Source organism: Cuculus canorus, chromosome 3, assembly GCF_017976375.1.
Source record: "Cuculus canorus isolate bCucCan1 chromosome 3, bCucCan1.pri, whole genome shotgun sequence".
Lineage (NCBI taxonomy): Eukaryota > Metazoa > Chordata > Aves > Cuculiformes > Cuculidae > Cuculus > Cuculus canorus.
Genome location: NC_071403.1, coordinates 22,589,213 through 22,602,482, shown reverse-complemented (window position 1 = coordinate 22,602,482; position 13,270 = coordinate 22,589,213). Strand labels below are relative to the sequence as shown.

General features: G+C 39.4%; 1 protein-coding gene across 2 annotated transcripts in view; it reads left to right on the top strand.

The window, feature by feature from the left end:
• The window catches only part of LOC104068234 (LYR motif-containing protein 2), a 109,313-nt gene that overhangs the window by 29,196 nt on the left and 66,847 nt on the right, over positions 1-13,270 (top strand). For both annotated transcript variants that reach the window (XM_054061537.1, XM_054061538.1), the window contains 14 exons: positions 333-511; positions 866-1,074; positions 1,796-1,942; positions 3,106-3,247; positions 3,375-3,509; positions 3,586-3,721; positions 4,681-4,819; positions 4,915-5,045; positions 6,750-6,894; positions 7,993-8,122; positions 9,336-9,569; positions 10,295-10,492; positions 12,462-12,670; positions 13,142-13,264. In XM_054061537.1, coding sequence (XP_053917512.1) covers positions 333-511; positions 866-1,074; positions 1,796-1,942; positions 3,106-3,247; positions 3,375-3,509; positions 3,586-3,721; positions 4,681-4,819; positions 4,915-5,045; positions 6,750-6,894; positions 7,993-8,122; positions 9,336-9,569; positions 10,295-10,492; positions 12,462-12,670; positions 13,142-13,264 — 2,257 coding nt within the window. The remainder of the gene's footprint in view (positions 1-332; positions 512-865; positions 1,075-1,795; positions 1,943-3,105; positions 3,248-3,374; positions 3,510-3,585; positions 3,722-4,680; positions 4,820-4,914; positions 5,046-6,749; positions 6,895-7,992; positions 8,123-9,335; positions 9,570-10,294; positions 10,493-12,461; positions 12,671-13,141; positions 13,265-13,270) is intronic.

Genomic DNA, 13,270 nt, shown 5'->3' with positions numbered 1-13,270 from the left:
CTTGAATTTATATATGCATTTTTTGTCTCCTTAGCCATCTTACTGCCATATGTAGTTTTATTGAAATTATAATCTAGAAAATTACATTTAGAATAATGCTTATTTCATGCTGCCATGTAAAGATTTATGGGTAGCAGTTAGTGTTAGGAGGTAAAGTTATGTTCCCCGTTAGTGTGTGATCTTGGGTACTCCTGAGTGAATTAGGTAGTGATATTTTTGGTAATATAGTTTGGTAACGTAGGTCTGTGAATATTTCATATAATGTTGATATGTTGTATATGTAAAAGATCTGGTCCGTGTTTCTAAATGACTAATTTCATTATCCCTTTTAGGACTCATCCGGTACTGATTCAAGGAGAGACCTCTGTTGGTAAAACCAGTTTAGTTCGCTGGTTGGCTGCTGCTACTGGGAACCATTGTGTAAGGATTAACAATCATGAGCATACTGATATCCAGGAATATATTGGCTGTTATACATCAGATGCTTCTGGGAAGCTGGTATTTAAGGAAGGTATATGGACATATTATATTTACTGCAAATTCCTGTCTTACTTTACTCCTTTTTTTTTTTTCTTTCTTTTCTGCCTAACTTGTCTGTTTCATTACAGATCACCTGTCCATTGTAATAAATTAGCAGCTGCATCTTAATGATAATCACTTCTGTGAATTTCAGTGAATTCTTGAGTTTGTCTTACCTTTGTCCTATTGGACATAAAGAAAAAAATTCAATAGCTTAAACAATACTGTTGCTTCTGTCGCTGGATTAGCATTTATACGGGATGAAGCTGGTTGTTAAAAGTATCTGAATGCATGCTTCTGATTTAGTTTTTTAGATTTTTTACTAACTTTTTCTGTTCCTTCCAAGGCATCCTCATTGATGCAATGAGAAAGGGTTACTGGATTGTTCTAGATGAACTGAATTTAGCTCCCACGGATGTTCTGGAGGCTCTTAATCGTTTGTTGGATGATAACAGGGAGCTTTTCATTACTGAGACCCAGGAAGTGGTCAAAGCTCACCCTCGCTTCATGCTGTTTGCTACGCAGAATCCTCCGGGACTCTATGGTGGCAGAAAGGTCTGTATCATCTCTTTCTTTGAGTAGGTGAGACACTAGAGAATGAATCTCTCTTATACATAGAAGAAATGTGATGTGAAAAGTTTGATGCGTAGCACAGAATTAACATGAAACCATGAGAGGGTGAAGTAGCTGTGGACTAACTCTGTACAGCAGGATTCTGTTTAGTTTAGTTGCTTGTTTTGCAGATACCAAATTTCTAATTAGTTTTGAGAGGTTGAGATTTAAGTGCTTAATGAACTCAGCGTTTCTTGCTCAAGAGACTGGAGAAGAGGGGGATGTTTGGTGTTTGTTTCCCCAAATAATTGTTGCGTACGATGAAGCCCTGATTTCCTGGTAATAGCTGAACACCTACCTGCTGATGGGAGGTGGTGAATAAATTCTTATTTCTGCTTTGCTTGTGCACGAATCTTTTGCTTTACCTATGAAACTTTTTATATCAACCCACACATTTTCTCACTTGTACTTTTTCAGTTCTCTCCCCCATCTTATTGTAGGAGGAGTGAGCAAGTAGCTGCCTGCTGTGGTTAAAATACAACACATTTTAAAGCTCTTGTCCTGATCCAGGCTGTCTCTTATGCTTTCTTTCAATACTTGTGTATGAGCTAATTTATATGCTATGACACTATCCGTATTTCTTTTGGACTTGTAAAGGAAGATAGACAGGAAGAGGAACATCAGAGGGAAAAAGTTAAAGCAATAGTATCTTCTCATGTTTTAGGTTTTGTCCAGAGCCTTCAGAAATCGTTTTGTGGAACTGCATTTTGATGAACTGCCAAGTGCTGAGTTGGAAACCATCCTGCACAAACGATGCAGTTTGCCACCTTCTTATTGCAGCAAGCTTGTCAAAGTCATGTTAGACCTGCAAGTATGAGAGTTTTCCTTCATTTTGTAGAAGACATGCAAGCATGTTTCAGCACAAAGTAATGGAAATTCCTTCTAGTGGGGAGGTGTTGCTAACTGGCAGATTTAAAACCCTAAGCCATAATTGGTGGAAGAGAACCCACCAAAGTACTTAAATCATAAAATAATTTGGGTTGGGAGAGACCTTTAAAGGTTTCCTATCCAACGCCCCTGCAGTGAGAAGGGACATCTTCAACTAGATCAGGTTGCTCAGAGCCCTGTCCAACATGACCTTGAATGTTTCCAGTGATGGGGCTTCTGCTGCCTCTCTGGGCAACCTGTTCCAGTGTTTCATCAGCATCATTGTAAAAAAAATTTATTCTTTATATATTCCCTATGTATAGGGAAGGTGATGTCAGCTTTAAGAGAAAGCTAGCAGAAGAAAAACAATCAAAAGCCTTGAGATTTGACGTGTGGAATAATATCTTGCTCTGGATCCAGAGTACAGTACTGGATTTGTAGCTGTCTTTGGGCAACGATAAATTCGGAATTATTTTTAAGCAATAATTTTGGATATGTTCTGACATTCCCATGTTTAGCAGACATTTAACACTTAATATGTAGGTGAAACTATCTCCTATTTAAAAGCAATTGCACCAGCAAAAAACAGAGCACACTTCACAGCGCTACCACAGGTTTTGGTGTAGAACTTATTTTATTCCAGGTACCTATTTTCTTAGTGTTTTAATTTATGGAATCACAGAATCATGGAATAGTTAGGGTTGGAAGGGACCTTAAAGATCATCTAGTTCCAACGTCCCTGCCATGGCAGGGACATCCCACTAAATCGGGCTGCCCAAAGCTCTATCCAACCCGGCCTTGAATATCTCCAGGGATGGGGCATCCACAACCTCCCTGGGCAACCTGTTATAGTGTCTTACCACTCTCATGGTGAAGAAATTCTTCCTAATGTCTAGTCTAAATTTGTTATCTATGTTATTTTGTTCCTGATACCTATCAAATACCTAATTAAAGGTAATTTGAATTTGGGAGTTGTGACTGTACTAGACGTGGTTTTTTTCATACAGTTTGTTTGAAGAAGTGTCATATCAGAGACCTCTGGTTAGGTCTACTGTAAGTATTCGGACAGGTTCATGAAAAAAATGACTTGTGTTGTTCCTATGACAGTCTTACCGCAGAGGCTCAACTGTGTTTGCTGGGAAGCATGGCTTCATCACCCTGCGGGATTTATTTCGTTGGGCTGAAAGGTACAGATTGGCAGAACAGCTGGAGAAGGAGTATGACTGGCTTCAGCACTTAGCAAATGATGGTAAGCCCTGCTAGATCAGGTTTTTAGAGTATCTGTAGAATTACTTTATAACTCTAGTTATTAAGTATAAATTTTTGTTGCTCATTAACAAGGTAGTAATGTCTTTCTCTCTTCCTCTGTTTTATAGGTTTTATGCTTCTAGCAGGCAGAGTCAGGAAACAGGAGGAGGTGGATGTTATTCAGAGTGTCCTTGAAAAACACTTCAAGAAAAAGATATATCCTGAGTCTCTCTTCTCAGGGGAAAGCGTCAAAAAGCTACTAGGTGAGTTGCCTAGAGGGACCACACTGGTAGTTCTGTAGATGTGACTGAAGCTGATGGATTTCTTTGTGTTGTGCAGCTAAGTCTTCCACACAGATGTCATTGGACAGAGATTTCAACCATGTTGTCTGGACTCAAGGGATGAGGAGACTTGCCATTTTGGTGGGACGCGCCCTGGAGTTTGGTGAACCAGTACTACTGGTGGGAGACACTGGGTAACCTTGCTTTTTTACTCTGTAGTTCTTTGTAGCACTGCACCAGCCCCTGAGTCAGACACAAAACGGTTGTATGAGCTTCAGTATTTCTTTGATCTGGGATATTTAAGTCTCTATCATAGCAGACTCGCAGATGCTGTTTTTCATAGTTCCCTTCTGAGAGCAAGCAATTGCATCTTTTTCCACGCAGGTCTTTAATGGGATTATCTGCATTATGTATAACTAAATAGTAATTACATAAAAAGTAGTAGAAATGAGATGACTGGACTTCTTTCCCCACCTTTCACCAGGTGCCCTGTAGAATCTTACTGTGCCTCACTGGAGAGGCTGTTTTGGGGGAATTGTGACATTTTTGTATTTGAGAGCACATTTGTTTTACAAGCTTGAATATAGCCTTGCTACTGCTTTGCCACCAGACTGAGTGTGGCCTGTTAGACAGTTTTCCTGCCACTGCCTTCCTGTGCTGTAAAGGAGGTTGTGGGTGCTGTCTGCTCCTGTGCTGGTTATAAATCTGGAAAGTAAATTTTTGTATGAGAGAAGGGAAGAAAAACACAAGATAAGGGAGGAGTGAAGATGTTTCAGTAATAAATGAGAACTCTAGGTACTCAGCAGTTTATTCCATCACATTTAGACTTGGTCTAGACATGTAGCATCACCAGTTTAGTGAGGTGTTAGGCTAGTTGAGTACCTGTAGGGGCAGGCTGAAATAAATTTGACTTTGAACCTACAAATATGCATTAATGCGTATATTGATTTCAGATTAATTAAAGACGTCTTATGCAAGTCAGCAACAATTGTGCCAAAAATGGCTTCACTTTGCATGTATTTCTTTCATGGAAAGAAGCAGAAAGATTTGCATGCTTGGCCTTTGCCTCATAGCTCTTCAATGAAAGTATGAATTCTATCCAAAGTGAGCTGTTCTTTTTTTATTCTTCCCTTTCAATTAAATTACTTTACAGGTGTGGTAAAACTACCATTTGTCAGATGTTTGCAGCATTAACAAATCAGAAGCTATACTCAGTGAATTGCCACTTGCACATGGAGACTTCAGACTTCCTGGGAGGATTGCGACCAGTCAGGCAGAGATCGAAAGATCAGGTTTGTCTTGCATTGATAGCAGTTTGGGTAGTGTGGCTGTACAAGCAAAAAGTAACAGTTAGGAATGACTTCTCACTTCCTTTTCCATTTCTTAGGAGGAATCTCAGGGCTCTAGACTCTTCGAGTGGTGTGATGGACCTCTTGTTTTAGCAATGAAAGAGGAGGGTTTTTTCCTCCTTGATGAGATTTCTTTGGCTGATGATTCTGTACTAGAGCGACTTAACAGGTATGTGTTAAATGTGTTAATGTTAAATGCCCTCAAAGTGTCTGTTCATTATACAAGCGTGAGTGGGGTAAATCTAGCTTTTTAGGCACGTTTTGTTTCCTGGCCTGAGCGAGTTGCTGTCTTGTTTGTGTAGTTCTTGCTGAAAGAATGAGTAACCTAAACTCTAGCTCGGTTCACATTTCAACTTCTCTGGAAGTTTGCTTTGTTTTTGTAACTGTCATCCATCTGACAGAGGTACTAGTTTTAATCATAGTAATTCTTAGATGATTTTTGCTGTTTGAAATTCTCATTACTGCTAGGGGGGGAGGTAGTAAGTTAAGACGAAACTACTGTGTCATGGTTAAGACTTGATGTCTTAACTTACCTGGAAAAAATAAAAAGTACTTCAATTGGAGATCACGTATGTGTACACTTACTTGACATTTGTTGGGACACTGAATGTTGGTTTTGAATGCTTTGGATAGTACCTCTATTTTTCATTTGGCTTTAAAGTACTGCTACAGACTGGTCTGCACTCAAATTGCTATATTTGTTTCATGGACAAAAATAAGATGATGAAAAGATTTGCTTTATTCAATAACTTATGTTCATGGATATAAAGAAATTAAGATCATAAACCCTCGTGGAGTTGAAATTGTTTGCACAGTTTACACCATGACTCGAGTTGGAAAACAAATGTATGCTAAAAGTAATAGAATCATAGAATACCAGGTTGGAAGGGAGTTCAAGGATCATGTGGTCCAACCTTTTGTGGCAAAAGCACAGTCTAGACAAGATAGCCCAGCACCCTGTCCAGCCAGATCTTATGTGTCCCATATTGGGGAATTTACCACTTCCACGTGTAAATTATTTCAATGGCTGATTGTTCTCATTGTGAAAAATTTTTGTCTTGTGTCTAATTGGAATCTCCCAAGGAGTAAATTGTACGTATTACCCCTCGTCTTTTCAGTGTGACCGCTCCTGAAAAATCTTAATCTTCTTTGTAGCCACCCTTTAAATACTGGAAAATGGTGATAAGGTCTACCCTAAGCTGCCTTTTCTCAAGACTGAACAAAGCCAGTTCTTGCAGCTTTTCCTCATATGGCAGACTTCTTGTCCCTTAATCTTTGTGGCCGTTCTCTGGACCCTCTGCCTGTCCACATCTCTTTTGGTACAACAAGGACCAAAACTGAACATGGTGTTCTAGTTGTGGCCTGACAAGCACCGAGTAGGGTGGGATAATGACTTTATCTCTGCTGGTGTTATCTTCTATATAACCCAGCATCCTGTTGGCTTTCTTTGCTGCAGCAGCAATCTGTTTGCTCATACAGAGCTTATTGTCCACCAGGGCCTTTTTCCACAGAGCTGTCAGCTTAAAGGCTAGTTCATTGTGTAGATTTTATCTAGCTCGTATGAACATAAATTTTGCTGTTGCTTTTGTAAAGAGATCTACGGGATGTGCATTTTATGAGACAAGTCTTTTGACAGATCATATGAAGTGAACCTAATCAAGAAGGTTTGAGTAGATCTTCCTTCTGAAGAAAACCGGAAATGTTTTCATTTGGGGGGGATGCACAGTTTTTATTTTTTTAATCAAGATTGTGAGGCAGTGCAAGTCTAATCAGTTCATGTGATTTTTTTCATCTGTAAGTGACCTTTTGAAATGTGAAATGAAACTTTAATTAAACGTTTTATTGCTTTTTGTTTTTTTAACCTTCTGTTTAGTGTTCTTGAGGCTGAAAAGACACTGGTACTTGCAGAAAAAGGTGGTCAAGATGATGAGGATAACGAGGTAGAACTATTAGTTGCAGGAAAGAAATTTCGTATCCTTGCAACCATGAACCCAGGAGGTGACTTTGGGAAAAAAGAGGTAAATGTCAAAGCACTTCTGAGTACGATGTGCATCTTCTGGTCTTGCTAGCTCTTACGTGACTGGAGGTCCAATGCAAAAGTGCATCACACCAGTTCTGCTGTCCATTAATTCCTACTAGGCATCTACCTCATCATTCTAAAAGCAAATTAGGATGTATCTGTCTTCCATTCCTTGTGTGTTATCATTTTGACATTGTAAGTCAATACTCGGCAGAGTGTCAAAGAAAACTTCAGGCCTCTAAGTACTTTAGATAGACTTGATATGTAGACTATTTTATGTACAGGAAATGTGGCTTATGAGGCAGGTAAATCCAGCTCTATCATGGGTCTGGAGTGGTGTGAAGTTGCCTAAAAGATGATTCTCACTAAGACTATACAGAAAGTGGCTGTTAAAAGTATCTTATTCTCGGTGAATATGAGCATTGCATCTCAAAAGACATTTCACATTGAATGAAAAAAAAAATCTGTTTTGCAAGTTTGACTTCCAGTAATTTAAGACAGGTTAAAAACCTAAAGCTAAATATTTTAAGCGGTATTGGGAGTTAGAACTGAAAAATAGCTGTACGTCTTTTTACCAGAAAAAGATGATTGCTCAATTTAGAGTGGTTTCTACACTACAGAACAATTCTTTGTCAAGCATGTGTTTAAAGGGGATTTATTTCTGCATTTCATTTATGCTATTGATTTTTGCTGGACTGATTCAGCCAGAGGAAGAAGAATTGCAGAAATTAGTTGTAATTAAAGGCAAATTTCCATGTGGCAATTTGCTTCTGTAAGCAAAGGGAGATTACATAGCCGTTGTTTGATGCATGGTATCCTGGAATGAAATGGAGCCGTAGTGCTTGCAAGCCAGCTCGGTTTCTTTCCATTTTCTTTTGAACTTTCTCATTTATCAGCTGTTTCCTGCATGGATGCCACTATATTCTGTCAAAGATTTAGTTGCAAAGTGACTCTGTTGAAATTAGAAGGAAAGATCTCGCTTGGTCACTGTTTGTTGCTTACAGGTACTGTGGGTATAAGGCTATAAGTTAATTGCAACCTTAAGTAATGTAGTGTAATGTAGCTTGAATTACTGTGTCATTCTGCTTCTTTGCAGCTTTCTCCTGCATTGCGCAACAGATTTACAGAAATATGGTGTCCACAAAGCAATGGCCGTGATGATTTGATACAGATTGTAAAATACAATCTTCATCCAGGATTGTCTCTGGATGGAATAAACCATCAAGGTGGGTATTTCTTTGCGTGTTCGTATTCAAACATTGTTAAGAAATTTAAGTTTGTAGTCTGCTAAACTTCCCCCAGAATTTACACCACTGTGTCCCATTTTTTTGTAAGTATATCTCTCTCTCTGACAATTCTGAAATATTTTAGACTTTGTTCTTTCCTCCTTGTGTGTGTTGTATGACTAGCCAGAATTAGTTTGTAGTCATACTAGTCTAGTCTAGTATGGCTAGCTGAATAAGTTCAAGGCTGTATTTACTTCTCCATCCACATAGCTGAATTATCCCAAGACCTTCAGTGCCCAATCTTAGTTTCAGTGTATGGTGTTGAAAGAACTGTCACTTCGCTGTGTGCCATCAGCCTCACTGTTAGTATTAAACACTTGATTCTGTCTTGTTACTTGAATTTAAAAGGATCTGTAATGACAGCAGAGTCATTACATGGACTCTCTTGTGAGTTAGTGTAGTGGGGTTGTGTGAAGGATCCCTGTGTGCAAAGATGAGACCATGAGAACACCGTTTAGTGTTTACTAGTAGTGCCTGTTTTATTGTTACTACAGTATAAAAAATCAACTAAATAAAGCAATTGTATTACAAGTTTCAAAAAAAGTATATCGCTATGAGTTGATAGTCATACTAACCCCTGAATTGGTAGCACTTTGCTGAGAAGGAGATGGAACAGGGTGCTTGGTAATGGGAGCAATAGGCACTTTCAGGGCATCCCCCGGTAAAATGTGTGCATTCCATCCTTCTCCCCCATCATCCGGCCAGCATAGCCCTTTTATCCCCCCTGACTGGGGAAATAGTGTTAGTGACCTCACCCACTGCATGGCCATCGCCTGAGTGGCTGAGCACCAGCACATTATTTGTCCCAGGCTAACAGTGGTTGTTACTTGGCACTCTACCCTTTGGAACATTATACTAGCAGTTACACCACAGTACACACTTCTCTTTCCAGAAAGATCAGGTTCTCATGATGTTTGCCAACTTCCTTGCGCAGCTGATGAACAAAAGTTTATGTTCTGACTGATAGTGCTTCCCTAAATGTCATCTGTTCTGATATAGTTATCCTGCTTGTTGCATTCTAGAGTACCAATCTGTGTTACACATGCATTACAGCAGTACCTACTTTAATGATGCCTATTATAAACCATTGTAGTAGATCTGATCAATAAAATCATTTGATAACTGCAGTGTTTTCCCTTTTTTTTTGTTCCAGGGGCAGACATAGCAGAACTTATGATGGACTTCATTGAATGGCTGACTAACCAAGAGTTTGGTCGCCAGTGTATTCTCAGTGTGCGAGATGTCTTGTCGTGGGTTAATTTTATGAATGTGATGGTAGAGGATGAAAAGTCGAGTTCTGCCAAGGACTATAATCTTCTTTACATTTCTCCAATGATGTCTTTTATTCACGCTGCATGTTTGGTATATATTGATGGAATAGGATCCGGTAAGTCTTCAGTGCTCATTTGGTAGCAGAAAATACGAAGATGCGTATTATTTTGAGTAGAATGCAAACAAAATGCTTTCCAGCAGCATGGAACTCTTAGAGAAATTTCTGCTTCATTTAATGATACATTGTACTTTGTATGCCTTCTTTGTGTTTCAGTACCAAGAGTTTGAAATAATACAGCAAGCTTAGGTAAATTAGAGGTAGTAATAATAATGTTACAAAGACCAGCACACAATTAAGAAAGTCTGAGTTTTTTATTGAGATGTCTGAGCTGATAAGTTACTTAATTACATGACCATGTGTTATTACCTCTCCCACCCTGCTTGTCAGCATCTTTGTGTTCTAGGCTGTGTCATCTGCATAGCTCAGAATGAGTCTTTGCATGTTTGACTGTAGGCCTAGCTGATAAGTAGGAGATTTGGGAGTGGGGGGAAAAAGTGAAAAGCCACCAGAAATGCAGGGAAAGAAGGCCAGGGGGCACTATGGCAAGGGGTCAGGATGGCAGTGATGATAGGAGAAAGTTTTGGAAATAATCTGTCCGTAACTTTGTGGCTCACAGTGTGGTAAATATTCCTGGAAGCACTGGCAAAAGCACTGATGTGAAATATAAAACTGAAACAGAGTACTGCACAAAAGTGGTATCTGTGAAGAAGTTGAATTTCTTAGTCGTAATAATGTGCATACTTAGGTTTCTAAAACATGCTTAACTTTTCTAATTACAGGTACAACATCCTGCTCAGCTGATGTGGCATTATTAGCTCGTGAAAAATGCCTGACATTCTTATGTGAGAAAATGAGTCAATTTGTTGAGCTGACAGATTATCAGAAGAATGAACTGAAGATTTACGATAGAACAAAGGAGAAGGAGTTTGTGTGGATGGACAACTTTATGGGAATCCACCCCTTTTTTATTCCAAGAGGCAAGAGACTTTGTGGGAGTGGGTAGACATTTATTCTGTGGTTTAATTCCGAATAATTCTGGTTTTCACTAAATCTAAGTAGGATACCTGAAATATTACAGAATAACATAGTTTATTCTCAGGCCTTAGGAAAATGCTGTTGCCGTTTCCAAGTGTGGTGATTGCAAATTTGATCACATTTATTAAGATGACACATCTGCTAACTGCTTTCTTTGACTTTTTTAAAATACTGTTTAATGGTTTGATTTTAGACATTTTTGGTGTAACAAAGTTTCTTCCATTTCCTGTCACGTTGCATGGTCACGATGTCTGCTAACTTCCACTAAGGCCACAGCTCATCCTGGCCCTCGTGTAAAGCATGGAAGCAGGGGTCCTGTGTACAATGCTAAATAGAATGCAGACTAATGTCCTGCCTTGCTGTAGCTTCTCAAAGATTCACTGCAGTTTTGCAAACCTGTTTAGTCTCTGCATTTCAGTTCCTCCTGTGACAAATCAATGCAAGTGGTACTATCAAAATACTGTTTCTTTTTTTACCCTTATAAAATATCGTGATGGGACTAAAAAGTCATGACGGTGAGCTTTCTAGTTCAGCTGGTTGGTATTTAGTACATGGAACTATGGATTCCTAATGCTATATTAGCCATTCATCTTTGAACATTTTGATATTCGTGGCTTGTGTTAGTTATGTAAAACTGTACAAGATGTTTTTGGTAAATTGCTTAGTTTCTCTCTGCTAATTAGATTGCAAAAGGAAGGACCTCTCGCGTACTGAACAGGTATCAAGATGTGTAGCATAAATTGGCAGTTAATGTCTTGTAATGTCTGAGCAGTTCTGTATTACAGTACTGGGGGAGTGATGTCCTAGTGAGCTATAGTGGCTGGAATTTGGCAGACAGGCTTTATACTCTCTCTTTGCTGTGTGTCATAATAACAGTAAAGAAAATATGTTCCTAGAAGCACACTTTAATTAAAGCACTCTTCCTTCACGGAACTGGCAGTGTGTGGGACAGATCAATATGTTGTTCTGTAACATGACTGAATTATATACTTCAGTGCCAAATTTTCAAAGACTGCTTTTGAGTGTTAGATCCATGTGTCTGAAATGCAAGGACAGTTTTTTGATTTTTCAGTGATAGAGCTCTAGTTTGCGTCCTGAACCAGAAATTGTTGAAGTTTCATAGCAAAATACATCATATATTCATATGCTTTTTTGCAAAGTTAAATGTGATTATGCAGAGATGGGCTAAAATATGGCTGTGGGTCAGACAGAAAGCAGGTCCAGGGAAATGATTCTTCCCCTGTACTCTGCACTAGTGAGGCCATACCTCAAATACTGCATTCAGTTTTGGGCCCCTTTCTACAAAAAAGTCATTGAGGTCCTGGAGTGTGTCCAGAGAAGAGAGATAAAACTGGTGAAGGGGCTGGAAAACAAGTCTTATGAGGAGTGGCTGAGGGAACTGGGATTATTTAGCCTGGAGAAAAGGAGGCTGAGGAGAGACCTTATTGCTCTCTATACCTGCCTGAAAAGGAGGTTGCAGAGAGGTGGTTGTTGATCTCTTCTCCCTAGTTGTAGGTGATAGGACAAGAGGGAATCGCCTGAAGCTGTGTCAGGGGCCGTTTAGATTGGACATTAGGAAAAAATTCTTCACAGAAAGGGTTATCAAGCACACTGGCAGAGGCTGCCTAGGGAAGTGGTTGAGTCCCCATCCCTGGAGGTGTTTAAAAGTCAGGTAGATGATGTGCTTGGGAACATGGTTTAGTAGTGGACAGGTATGATTGGAGTAGGTGATCCCTGAGGTCTTTTCCAACCATAGGATTTTATGATCTTTGGGAACAGGCTGCAAGCTTGGTCTCCATTGCCTGCAGTAATGAGATCAGCAATTAATAGAATGATTCTGCATACTGTCAGCAGCTCCAGCATAAACATTCTGTTTTAATTGTATTCTGATTTACCTTTCCTTTGTTTTAGGCCCTGTTCTTCAGAGGAACAGTATTACAGATTATGCTCTGAATGCTGGGACTACAGCAGTGAATGCACAGAGACTATTAAGAGCCCTGCAGCTTAATAAACCTATTTTGTTGGAGGGATCACCAGGCGTGGGCAAGACCAGTCTGGTTGCTGCCCTGGCAAAGGCCTCGGGAAACTGTCTTGTTCGAATCAACCTGTCTGAGCAAACAGTAGGTTTAAAATATTATCTTTGTAACTTAGTGTTTATGGCAGATGGGAGGTTTTGTTTAACTTAGTGTGGTTCTTTTTAATTTTGGCACTGTTTCTGAGATGCCAATTGAGCAGTGAGCTGCTGTGAGCAAGTGCCAATTCACTTGAAAAGAACAGAAAAATCCAGGAAGGCATGCTTATTTCTGTCTGCTGGGTTGTTCTTGGCTTCTGCAAAGTTAGTTGAAAACACCTCTAAGGCTTTTTAACTTTACTGTTCCTTTTTAATTTTTTTATTGTTAAATGTAGTAGCTGGTCACTGGAATCCTACCATGGAAAAGCTTTTGGTATCTTACAGTTACTGGAATGTTTTACATGCAGCTATAATGTAGGCATTTAAAAGGAAAGAAAATGTGAAGTAAAGTTAGCAAAAGCTGTTTATGAACTTTTGTGGTTTTATTATTTTCCTTGCACCCTGTTCTCTACTCTCAAAGGATGTGACAGACTTGTTTGGGACAGACTTGCCTGTTGAAGGTGGGAAGGGAGGAGAATTTGCCTGGCGTGATGGACCACTACTTGCAGCATTAAAAGCTGGACACTGGATTGTATTAGATGAGGTAAAT